A 12,829-nucleotide genomic window follows, 5' to 3' on the forward strand; every position below is an offset into this window, starting at 1 on the left:
GCTCTGCTGCTCTATCACTTGCCATAAGCGGCCGATGGAGGCCCCCTCCCCCGCCGTCTATCCTCCAGAATATCGCCTCAGATTCACTTCTCCGCACGTCCTACCTTCCAGAAAGTGGTCACTTTTCTGTTCAGAGAGTTGATGCACTCTCTCTTGTTGAGTTTGTAGGTGTTCAGAATGGTTTGATCCCTATCTAGCTGAATTCCTGGGACCAGACGAAATTTAGATCTCCTACTCCTCTGCCATCTTGCTCCTCCCCCAGGCCTGTTAGATTTTAAAGGCCTCTGTGTTGTGACACTGGGCCTCCCACCTACCATCCTCAGTGCAGCACACACAGTGCAGGGAGCCAGTGGCAATAGCAATGACTTTCTTCCCCTGCAGCCCTTGGACCTGCCGAGGTCTTCTAACATGGTCATCGGATCCATGGCCCAGCCTGTGATAGTCACCTTTGCCCCTGCACAAAAGGAGATAGAGAAGCATGAGTGCAAGGCCCTATCATTTACCACCCTGCCCCACCCTCCTGGCTTAAGCACCATACTTCAGGACACATATCACAGCCTGCTATAGAAGTTACATGTCAATCTATGAGATGTCAGTTAATATAACTTCACATTAGTAAACCGGTTTTGGTGATAGTAAACAAACAGAATCTTACATACCAAGTATAAACAGCACGAGATTTGGGAAGGGCGATAGAAAACTGGGATCCACATTCTACATACCAAGTATAAACAGCACCAGATTTGGTAAGGGCGACAGAAAACTGGGATCCACATTCTACTTTAACCACTCCAAGGCCTGTAAGAGAATCAATCTAAAAGGGAAAAAGGTTCAATTAGACTGAATCAAGGTTTTTGCTGACTGCTGCAACCACACAGAGACTGAACTAAATCTAATAAGGAACTCTGAAAATCCTTACTCAGGTCAAATATTTCATACAACTTAAAATCCAACTCCACTTAACCAGGTAAGTGTTCTCAGGAGGAGCAGGAATGCCTGGCTTTGAAGGCACACGTGGTGACACTCAGCCATGGGCCCATGCTACTGCACAATGAGACCCAGCATGTGTCACTAAAAATGGACATGTCACAGTTGAAGGTCTCAGAATCCACTCTCCCAATTCCATTTCTCTTTGTGGTGTTCCGGCCCCACTCGCCAGTAAGCCCTGTACTTCTCCTCTGCCCTCCAGCCCTCTCAGATCCCACAGCCCCACAGGAGAGGAACAGCAAGCAATGGGGACGAGGATTGGCCAAGAGGACCAGGGCTCTGGCCTTTAGACATGACCTAGCCATCTATCCAGGTTAATTAAATTAAATACGACCTTAGTCAGGCCAGTATTGGAACTCACCTCCACCCCTGAACACTTGGGGGGGGTCCAGGCCCTTCACAGCCAATACCCAGAGGTCTCACTAGGGCTCACTAACCTAGTCATCACCTTTTCTCACCCAGCAAGCTATGCTCCTATTATCCGTGACTATTCTCAGACTTAAGTTCTCATATTTGATTTTAAATTTAAATTAATTAAAACAATCAATTCTCTCAGTTCTCTCCTCACCTTCACTTCTGTCATCATCACATCAGTAATGACCTCCATCCCCTCAATGTCCAACATCCTAATCCCTGAAGGTTCAAAGCCTGTGTCTAAGCTTTCCTAAGCATAATAAAGTGCAAAACAGACAGTTTTTTCATAAATCTGGAAACCCTAAGTAACCTGTAACATGGTTAAAATACCGTACACCTGCAAGAGAAAAGGAACAAGAGATGATAAGACTGAGGAGGAAGCCCTGAGCTTCTGGTTTTCCAGCAGTGCCCACCAGGGCACAGGGGTGCCTCCAGGCACATCTCCACCAGGCTTTGGCTGCAGGCAGCACCAGCCAAAACCACTCTCTGCAGTGATGGAAATGTGCTGTGTCCACAATGCCCAAATGGAAGCCACCAGACACATGCAGCTACTAAGCACATGAAATGCAGCCAGTGTGAGCGGGGAAGTGAATTTTAACTTTATCTACTCTTAATTGAGTTAAACTTAAACTTAAATAGCCATGTGTGGCCAACAGCTATTGTACCGGGCAGCACAGCTCTGGGAACAAAAGCTATGCAGTTCTAGCCTAGGCTCTTGTCCCATCTGAGGGGGCCTCTGGAAGAATGCTGCCGCCCAGGGCTGCCTGTGCCCCATGGGCGTCTCTATTCTGCACACACAGACCCAGATTCCTAATAAGACTGGACACCAGGCAGAGGACAGTTTCTAGTTTTCGTTCACAGCACACACACTCCCAAATCCACAGCAAAGCACCTCAACTAAACGGCCGGGTCGGGTTTATGCACACTGCAGGCAGCAGAGCACTCAGCACGTGGTCTGAACACATCGATGAGCTTAATCTCTGCCAACTGCCCATCCACAAGGGCAAGACAGTCTCACAAAGTTAAAAAGCTGCTCAGAATCATGCAGGTCACATGGAGAAAAGCAATCTGACCCCCAACCCAGGCCCGTAGCCTCTTAGCTTATCACAGGATGCCCATTTAAAACAGCCTCTGGCTAAGCCAGATGCAACCCTTTCAGTACTATGACATTCATAGCTATAGAACTCTATAAATTGAAAAGACTGTGAACAATCTGTTATCCTTTTCCTCAAACAGGTCTACATACTACATAAAACCACAGGTCTTGCTAAATTACATAAATTTCCCAAGACAGCACAAATAGCACTTAAAATATCTCAATACCTTTGGGCCTTTCCCTCACTTTTTACTCAATTACCCATTATATTTTCTGCAAAGAAGGTAAGATGAGGTAAAATACTCCTGAAAAGCACACAGAGGGGGAGGTGGCAGCAAGCCTCTGTGCTCCTGGGAGGGCCCAGGGGGCTCTAAGAGCTCCAGAAAGACCTGGAACGTTCCCATCCCAGGATCGTTGGGAAAGGTGTTCTTCTCCCACTGCGCAGACACAAATACCTTCATGGGTACTTTACAGCCATCACTGCCTCCTCGGCCAAGCTTGCCGTAGTCCCCGTCCCCCCAGGACCAGACAGTATCATCATCAGTGAGGCAGAGGGTCTGGGCATCTCCACTGCCACAGGCGACATCAACCACGCGGTGGCCCTGCAGTGCCTCCACCTTCAGAGAAAAGGAACCAAGGTTATCTGACTGCAGTAGAAAGGAAGTCTACCTAAGGAAAGGCTTTATTTTTCTTAATTTTTTAAAAAGATTTATTTATGGGCACCTGGGTGGCTCAGCCAGTTAAGCATCTGCCTTCGGCTCAGGTCATGATCCTTCAGCCCCACATCGGGCTCCCTTCTCAGCGGGGAGCCTACTTTTCCCTCTCCCGTTGCCCCTGCTTGTGTGAGTGTGCTTGCTCTCTCTCTCTCTGTCAAATAAATAAATATTTTTTTAAAAAGATTTATTTATTTATTTGAATGAGAGAGACAGAGAAAGGAGGCGCCCGCTCGAGAGTGGGGGGAGGGGCAGAGGGAGAGAGAGAATCTCAAGCAGACTCCCCACTGAGTACGGAGCCTGATGCGGGGCTCAATCTCCCAACCCTGAGATCATGAACTGAACAGAAATCAAGAGTCAGACACTTAACCGAATGAGCCACCCAGGCACCCCAGGAAAGGCTTTAGAGTACTATGATGCTCCGTGTGTGTGGGGGGGGGGGGAGGGGGCTGTTTTAAGCCTTTGCAAAGAACGTGAAATTTTAATAATCCTGTAAGATAAGACAGAAACACCTTCATCTGTTTGAACCAAATAAATCTAAACTATAGGAGGCAGGAATCAGTGTCCCCAATGAGCCAGTCCTACCACACCAGGAAGTCTTATTTACTGCCTCACCCAAAATACAGTGGGCCTTCTAGAAGCCAAAGCATTTAGCTAGATGCCAAGTAATATTAATATATAAATATATATATAATATAAAGTATAAATAAAAGGGTATTTCAAATACTATCCTGTTTAAATGACCCACTGAATACAAACCTACTTGTAAATAATGAGCCTAAGGCCATCAACTCTAAAACAAAAGAAACTGGAAAAGGAAATACTTTTGGCTTTTAAAAATCATAATGGCATAATGACAATGGCATAATGACAATAGCAAGCTGCCTCCCCTACCACCTTCAACAGTGAGGGTCTGAAGAGCTGCCCCAGGCCTCTGAGCCCCTTTTCAAGGTGTCTTCTCACCAGCTTTGGCTTTAACTGGTCCTCACTGTCGCTGTGTCCCAGGCGGCCATACCGGCCTTTGCCCCAAGTGTAGAGATCCCCTGCTGCGGTGACGCAGGCACTGTGGGCTCCACCAGCAGCAACGTCAACCACTTCAATTCCTCTCAGAGACTCAATGACTCGAGGGCGGTCACATGGACTGCAAAAAGGTCACCAAAGATAACGGAAATAGTTTTATTCTTAAATATTTTAAAAGTATTAAATACTAGGCTTTTGGTTTGCTGTTCACTTGTTTAATGTACGCCTCTCAAATCAATTGTTAATTAAGAAGAATCATTCAGACCTGAACTCAAAATTTCACAATTTCCTAAATGTCTCCTTTTATAGCAGCTGCCCTAATGCCAGAGAGCAGGGACTTTCAGTCTAAATCAGAGGCCAGGAGACTAGTGCCCAAATGCAGGCCAATCTGGCCCATGGTCTGTTTTTGAAAGGCCAATTAGCCTAGAATGAATTTTATATTTTTAAAGGGCTGTTAAAAAAAAAAAAAAAACTGAAAAGAAGCAATATACAACAGACTGTCTGTGGCTGGCCTAAAATATTTATTACTACCTGGCTCTTTACCAAAACAAGTTGCCCACCCTTGCTATAAATCAACATTTCATTTAAGGATTTTTATCATTTGAATGTCAACTAACCTACAATGTGGCAAGCACTGATAGCAAACTTGTTTGTTTTCTTATTATTGAGTTTTGAAAGCTCTTTATAATAACCTTGAATATAAGACCTTAGCCAGATGTCTGATTACAAATGCTTTCTTGGTCTGTAGCATGTCTTTTCAATCTAACTTTCGAAAACCTGAAGTTCACATTTTTATGAAGTCCAATTTATCCTATTTTTCTTCACTGGATCATGTTTTTGGAGTTCTATCTAAAAATCCTCGTCTTACCTAAGTCACAAAGGTTTTCTCTCATGTTTTCTTCTAGAAGTTTTTGGATTTAGGTTTTACATTTATAACTACCAATCATTTTGAGTTAATTCTGGATATGGTGCAAGAAGTTCGCTGCTTGCTATATGGCAATCCAATTGTTCAAGACCATTTGTTGAAAAGGCTCTGTTCTCCAATTAAATGTCTGCATTTTTGTAAACTGTGCATTGGAAGTTCTAAGAGAGAAATCAAGCTTCATTTTTTTCACAGTCATTATTCAGTATTTGTGATACATTTTTAGACTCTATTCTGTTCCCCTGATATATTTCTCTTTTTACGACAATACTATACTGTCTTGATTACTATAGCTTTAAAGTGAGGCTTGAAGTATTGTCAGTCCTCCAACTTTGGTCCTTATTTTCAAAGTTGTTTTGATTATTCTAGGTACTCTGTATTTCCATATGAATTTTACAATCAGCTTGTCAATTTCTACAGACATTTTAATTGGGAAGGGGTAGAACCTATACATTAATTGGACAAAAACTGACAAAACAATATTGAGTCTTCTAATCCACAAACACAGAGCATACTCTCCTCCATGATTTTAGGTCTTTTAAAATTTCCCCCACCAGTATTTTATAGTTTTCTGCCTATAAGTCGTCCAGGGTTTTTTTTTTCCCTTGGTCAAATTTGTCCCTTACTATTTCAATTCTGGGGGGAAGGTAATATAAATGGTATTTTTTAAACTTCAAATTCTGATTACATTTGCATATGTATAAAGACACACAATTGCCTTTTATTTACTGATCTATCCTGCAACCCTGCTAATCTCATTTATTAATTCTAGTAGCTTTTTTGTAGATACCACGGATTTTCTATATAAACAATTATACTACATGTAAATAGCTTTATTCTCTTTCCAATCTGAATGCCTTTTATTTCTTTACACTGCTATACTGTACTTGCTAATCTTGAAGTATAATACTGAATCTTGACAGCACATGTCCTTGTCTTGTTCCTGAAATTAGGGGAGGTTCAGTCTGTCACTAGTAAGTATTGTATTGGCTCTACGTGTAACAGAGATGCTCTTCATCAACTTACAGAAGTTCTCTTTTATTTCTAGATTGGTGAAAGTTGTTTGTCAGAAACAGATGTTGAAGTTTGTCAAATGCTTTTCCTTCCTTCATCTACGAGATGATCATATGGTTTTTCTTTTTTACTTGATTCATTTTCCAATGTTAAAAACCAATTCTGCAATTTCTGACCTAAAACTCACTTGGTCATGGTGTATTATCCTTTTATATTGTCAGATTTGATTTTCTAAAATGTTAAGAATTTTTACATCTACTTTCATGAAGGATATTGGTCTGTATTTCCCTATTAATTGTCTGAGTCTGGTTTTGGTATAAGACTAAAGCTGTACACAAAAGAGAGTTGGGGAGAATTCCCTCCTCAATTTTCTAAAATAGTTTGTTAAGAATTGGTATTATCTGTTACTTATACATGTGGCAGAAATCATATCACCTGTTTCTGGAGATTTCTTTGTGGGAAATTCAATTACTTAAATAGACACAAAGCTATCTGAGTCACCTATTTCTTCTTGAGTGAGCTTTCAAGAGTGTGTGTCCTTTGAGGAATTTGTCCATTTCATCTAAAAAGTTGCATTTGTTGGCATAAAGATGTTCATTATATTTCATTTTTTAATAGCTGTATATCCGCAGTGATGAAACTCCCTCATTCCTGATATTGCTATAATTTGTATAATCTTTTTTTTCTTGATCAGTCTAGAGGGAGGTTTTTATACTGACTTTCTCAAAAAACTTTTGTTTTCTTTGATTTTTCTCTCTTGTTCTATTTTCTATTTCATGGATTCTCACTCTGATCTTCCGTATTTCCTTTATTCTGTTTATTCTGTGTTGCATTTGTCCTTCTTATTCTAGTGTCTTAAGGTAGAAACCAAAGTCATTAAAAACCATGTTTCTTTTATAATTAAAAAAAAAGGCATTTCACGCTATAAATCTCCTAAGTACTGCCTTTGCTGGATCACATAAATTTTTATATTGTTTACATTTTCACTCAGGTCAAAGTCATTTCTAATTTCCTTCTGATTCCCTCTTTGACCAGTTATTTTAAAAGGTTTTATTTACCTTCCAGGTATTTGGAAGATTTCCCAGAGATTTTATTGTTATTGGTTTCTAATTAATTCCATTAGGGTCAGAGAATATACTTTATATGGCTTGAGTACTCTTGATGTATGTGATTTGTTTCTGGCCCAAATTATGGTCTATATTGGTAGTTGTTCCATATGAAGTTGAAAAGACAGTGCTTTTGCTAAATCGAGTGTTCATACTATAAATGGCTACTTGATGAAGCTGGTTGACTGAGTTAAGTCTTCTGACAGATTTTCTATCTACATGTTTTATCAGTTATTGAAGGAAGGGCATTAAAATCTCCAACTGTAACTGTGGATTTGTCTATTTCTCCCTGCAACTCTATCATTTTGTTTAATTTCATGTATTCAGAAGGTCTATCATTAGTTGTGTAAACATTTAGGATTATTATGTCCCCTTGATGACTGACCACTTCATCATTACTAATTGACCCTTTTTATCCCTCTCAATATTCTTTGCTGTGAAATCTACTTTGTATGATATTAATACAAGCATACCAACTTTGTTTTGATTAGTGTTAACATGGTATGAATTTTTCCATCTTTTTACTTTTAATCTATTTGTCTAGTACTGAAAATTAGTTTTAAAAATATGTTTGATCTTGCTTTTATATCCATTCTGACAACCTCTGACTTTAACTGGAATGCTTAAACCATTTCTCTTTGATGTTATTGTTAATATATTTTGGCTTATATCTACATCTTGCTATCTTTTTCCTATTTGTCCCATCTGTTTACTCTATTTTTTCTTCTTTAGAGTATGTTTTACAATTTCACTTTAACTTCTTTGTTGGTTTATCAAGTAAAGCTTTTTGTTGCATTATATTAATGTTTGGTTTAGGGTGTGTAGAATACCTCTCCATTACAGTTTAATCTGAAGTCATATACTACATCATGTATAGTATAAGAACATCACAATGGCATACTTCTATTTCCTACCCCCAAGCCTCTGTGTTGCTGCTGCCTTCCCTTATATTACTGCTACATATTTTACTTCTATGTATCTCAATTCATCTTTATTATATCCTTGAAATATTCAATTATCTCTTGAAAATATTGATACAATAAGGAAAAAGTCATGATATTAATTAACCCATGTAGCAATTTCCTCATTCATTCGTATAGAATCCTAATTCCATCTGATATAACTTTCCTTCTATTTGCAGTAATTCCTTTAACATTTTTGTTGTGCAGGTCTGCAGGTGTTGAATTCTCTCAGCTTTTGTATGTCTGAATGAGTCTACTTCAATTTTATTCTTGAAAAAATATTTTCATAGAGTAAACAAATTCTAGGTTGACAGTTATTTTTACTTTCAGTACCTCTACTGTCTTCTAGCTTGCATTGTTTTCTGTAAGGAATTTGTTGTCATCCTTTATCTTTTTTCCTGTATATATATATTTTTCCCTCTAGCTGCTTTTATGATTTTTTTTTTCTCTTTATCAACAGTATTGAGCAATTTGATTATGATGTGCCTTGTTAAGTTTCCTTCATGTTCCTTTTGCTTGAAGTTCTTTGATCTTCTTGAATCTGTGAGTTTATAGTTTTCATCAAATTTGGACATTTTTCAGCCATTATGTCTCAAAATCCCCCCATCCTCCTCTGGTGACTCCAAATTATTCATATAATAGGCCACCTGAAGCTGTGTATCCACAATTCACTGATGCTATGTTAATTTTATGTATGTGTGTTTCATTTCTGTGTTTCAGTTTCTATTGTTAGGTCATCAAGTTCATTGATCTTTTCTTCTGCAATGTTTAATCTGTATTAAACACTGTATATAGGGACGCCTGGGTGGCTCAGTCGGTTAAAGCGGCTGCCTTCCACTCAGGTCATGATCCCAGGGTCCTGGGATCGAGTCCCACATTGGGCTCTCCGCTTGGCGGGGAGCCTGTTTCTCCCTCTGCCTGCCGTTCCCCTGCTTGTATGTTCCCTCTCTCTCTCTCTCTCAATCTGACAAATAAATAAATAAAATCTTTAAAAAAAAAAACCACTGTATATACATATACATTAATCTGTATTAAACAGATTATACATTAATCTGTATTAAACATGCACTGTACTTTCCATTTCAGACATATTTCTCATCATTAGGACTTTGATTAAACCATTTAAATATCTTTCAGTCTCTAACATGTTCAAGTTTTCCCTCAAGTTTCTTAAAGATCTAGGCATGTGGTTAAAATACTGTTTTAATATTCTTATCTAGTAATTCTATCACTGATATCATTTCTGGGTCAGTTTTAATTGATTTTTCTCCTTATATGGGCTGTATTTTCCTGCTCTTTTGTGTGTCTGATAATTTTTTTATAGCTTTGAGATATAACTGACATATAAAATTATATAAATTCAAGGTGTATGATGATTTGATACATGTATACATTACAAAATGATTACCACAGTAAGTTTAGTTAACAAATCCATTACCTAATAATTTTTTTGTGTGGTGAGAACATTTAAGATCTACTCTTTCTTAACAACTTTCAAGGATACAATAAAATGTATTGTTAACTATAGTCACTATGCTGTACATTAAATCCCCAGAACTTATTCACCTTGTAAGTGGAAGTTAGTACACTCTGTCAACATCTCCAAATCTCCAACCCTGAGCCCAGGGCAACTACCAATCTACTCTATTTCTATGAGTACAGCTTTTTTAGATTTCACATATAAGTGAGATCATAGTGTTTTGTCTTTCTCTGGTTCATTTCACTTAGGATAATGTCCTCAAGGTTCATCCAAGTTATCACAAATACCAGGATTTCTTTTTTTATGGCTGAATAATATTCACACACACACACACACACACACACCCCACCCCACATTTTTTTTTATTCATTCATGTACTGACGAACACTTAGGTTGTTTCCATGTCTTGGCTATTGTAAACAATGCCACACTGAACATGGGAGTGCAGATCCTTTTAAGACAATGATTTTATTTCCTTCAGATATATACCCAGAAGAGGGATTGCTGGATCAGATGGTAGTTCTTTTTTTTTTTTTTTTTTACCTTTTTCTGTATTTTTCTATAGTGGCTGCAACGATTTATATTCCCACCAACAGTGTACAAAGTTTCCCTTTTCTCCACATCCTCACCAGCACTTCCTATTTCTTTTCTTTTTAATAACAGCCGTTCTAACAGATGTGAGGTAATATCTCATTGTGGGTTTGATTTGCATTTCCCTGATGATTAGTGATGTTGAGAAACTTTTCATGTACCTATATGTATGTATTCTTTGGAAAAAATGTCTTTTCAGGTCCTTTGCCCATTTGTTAATCAGGTTATTTTTTGCTATTGAGTTATATGAGTTCCTTACACATTTTCTCCATTAATTCCTTACCAGTTATAGGTTTGCAAATATTTTCTCTTATTCTACAGATTGCCTTTTCATTTTGTTGATTGTTTCTTTTGTTGTTTGATGCAGTCCCACTTGTTTATTTTTGCTTTGGGGGCTTACACTTTCAGTGTCATAGCCAAAAAATCATTGCAAACACCAATGTCAAGGAGCTTTTTACCTATGTTTTCTTCTAGGAGTTTTATAGCTTCGGGTCTTACATTTACATTTAAGTTTTTAATCCATTTTGAGTTCATTTTTGAAAGTGGTGTACACCAGGGATCCAATTTCATTCTTTTGCATTTGAATATACAATTTTCCCAACACTATTTATTAAAGAGACACATGCCTGATAATTTCTGATTGGATATAGAACACTGTAAAGTTAATCTTGCTGAATGCTTGATATGTTTGTATTCATAAAGATATTCTTGAGTTTATGGTTCCTTGTAAATACTATAATCCCTTCAGGTCTTGCTTTTAAGCTTTATTGGCAGGATCAGAGCAACACAATCTATGTTTAATTTTTTTCCCCACTTTTGTGCAACATCATTCTTAGTCCTCTAACCAATGCCCTGGGAATTATGAGGTTTTGGAAGCAAGGTCTATCATCTGCCCTCTGTGAGCTCTACGGACCATTCCTTCTAATCCTTTTGGGTGGTTTGTTCCTTGGCCTCTCAGTTATTCTCCTCATACGCAAGTGACTGTTTCAGTATTCACCTCTGCAGATCACTGTGTATATCTTTACTGCTTCTTATCCAATATCTTTAGGGCTGCGATTTTATATATTTAGTCTGGTGCTCTAAGTTATTTGTAATGAAGGTCCTTGTACTCCAACTGGGCAGGTAGTTCCCATCAATTTTTAAAAACTAGAGGGTCTGGTTGCTTTGTTTAAAAAATACTGTCATTTGTGTGTCCCCTTCCATTTCCTCTGTATTTACAGCTTTAGTATCACATATGTTACCAAAGTGCCTACTGTGATTCAGTGAATTACTCAGAATCAGAGGAAGGGAACTTGGGGAGAAGGGCAAAGAGAAGCTCAACATACTTAGTACTTAAAAGTCAAAAGTTCAGAATTGAATTTCCCCTCAAATAGGAGGTTCATGTAGGCAAGGCCACACATTGGAACACGAACTTATTTCTGCCAAATGAGTCATTAACATTTAACTTGAGTAGATTATAAACATTGTTCTGAAAAACAAAGTGCTAATACATTACACAAGAATTCAAACAAACAAGAAAAGGAAAGGATAACATCGAAAATGTTGTTTTCATATAATACCTTCTGTTGCCATGCCCCAACTTCCCATCTTCTGCCTCACCCCAAGAGTAAACTTCTCCTTCTGAAGAGAGGGCAAGACAGTGTTTTCCTCCTGAGTTCACAGCTACTTTCTTAATAAACACGTGCTGAATGGATTCAAGTAATGTTGGGGTAGATACCGACTCTGTCCCTCCAATTCCTAGTCTGCCACCTGCACCATATCCAGTGGCATACAGCTAAGACAAGAAAAATATAAATATCAGGTTTTTATCTAAATTTATCCCTATATTTTAGTAATCAACCAGCTCAATCAGTGCTCTAGACATTTTTACCACAGAGAAATGAAATTAAAAATTAAAAATCACAGGAATGTTTATAACATTTTTTGTGCTTTATTAAAACTCTAAAAATGAAAGAAATAATTATGACTATTAGAAATCCCAAATTTTTGAAAAGAAGATCTCTTCCCTGGAACAAATCCCTGATGATAACACTCATAGAAAAACTTAAATATATTTAGTATTTCAGCAAGGCAGCATATAAATCACACAGTAGAATACACTATTTTTCTTTCATTCTCGGTGGGAAATTATTTCAGGACACAAGGTTTATCTTTTTTTTTTTTTTTTTTAAACAGACTGCCTTTTCCAAATGCATATCAAACATCCCTCCTATAAAAACTTAAATGTTGTTTCATACTGTTTCAAATGCATTGCTGCACTGACACAAGAGTAAGGAAACCTCAAGGACTAAAACAGGAAATGAAACCAAGAACTCGGGTTGATAGATGAGCCCTAAAGCCAGTGTCCCCTGGGAAGGTTTTGAGAATCTTTAGCACACAGGGTGTCAGGGGTAAAGTGCCAAAGCCTAAAAGGAGACTAGAAAGGTGAGGCTCCAGTGGGCCAACTGTGAACGAGAACTAAGAAGAAAACAACAAAGCAAGTTCCCTTTCTCAATCTTAGCACTGAATTAGATGGGGGAAATCT

The 12,829-nt window shown here is 38.3% G+C and overlaps 1 protein-coding gene across 5 annotated transcripts in view; it reads right to left on the reverse strand.

Moving 5' to 3' along the window:
• Window positions 1-234: 234 nt before the first annotated feature.
• The window catches only part of LOC116626202 (E3 ubiquitin-protein ligase HERC2), a 219,770-nt gene continuing 207,175 nt past the window's right edge, over window positions 235-12,829 (reverse strand). For all 5 annotated transcript variants that reach the window (XM_032395408.1, XM_032395407.1, XM_032395406.1 and 2 more), the window contains 5 exons: window positions 11,865-12,079; window positions 4,174-4,351; window positions 2,953-3,114; window positions 723-814; window positions 235-454 (listed from right to left, as the gene is read on the reverse strand). In XM_032395408.1, the coding sequence (XP_032251299.1) occupies window positions 268-454; window positions 723-814; window positions 2,953-3,114; window positions 4,174-4,351; window positions 11,865-12,079 (834 nt within the window). In that variant the 3' untranslated portion in view covers window positions 235-267. The remainder of the gene's footprint in view (window positions 455-722; window positions 815-2,952; window positions 3,115-4,173; window positions 4,352-11,864; window positions 12,080-12,829) is intronic.

The sequence above is a fragment of the Phoca vitulina genome, unplaced genomic scaffold (genome assembly GCF_004348235.1).
Source record: "Phoca vitulina isolate PV1807 unplaced genomic scaffold, GSC_HSeal_1.0 scaffold84, whole genome shotgun sequence".
Taxonomy (NCBI): domain Eukaryota; kingdom Metazoa; phylum Chordata; class Mammalia; order Carnivora; family Phocidae; genus Phoca; species Phoca vitulina.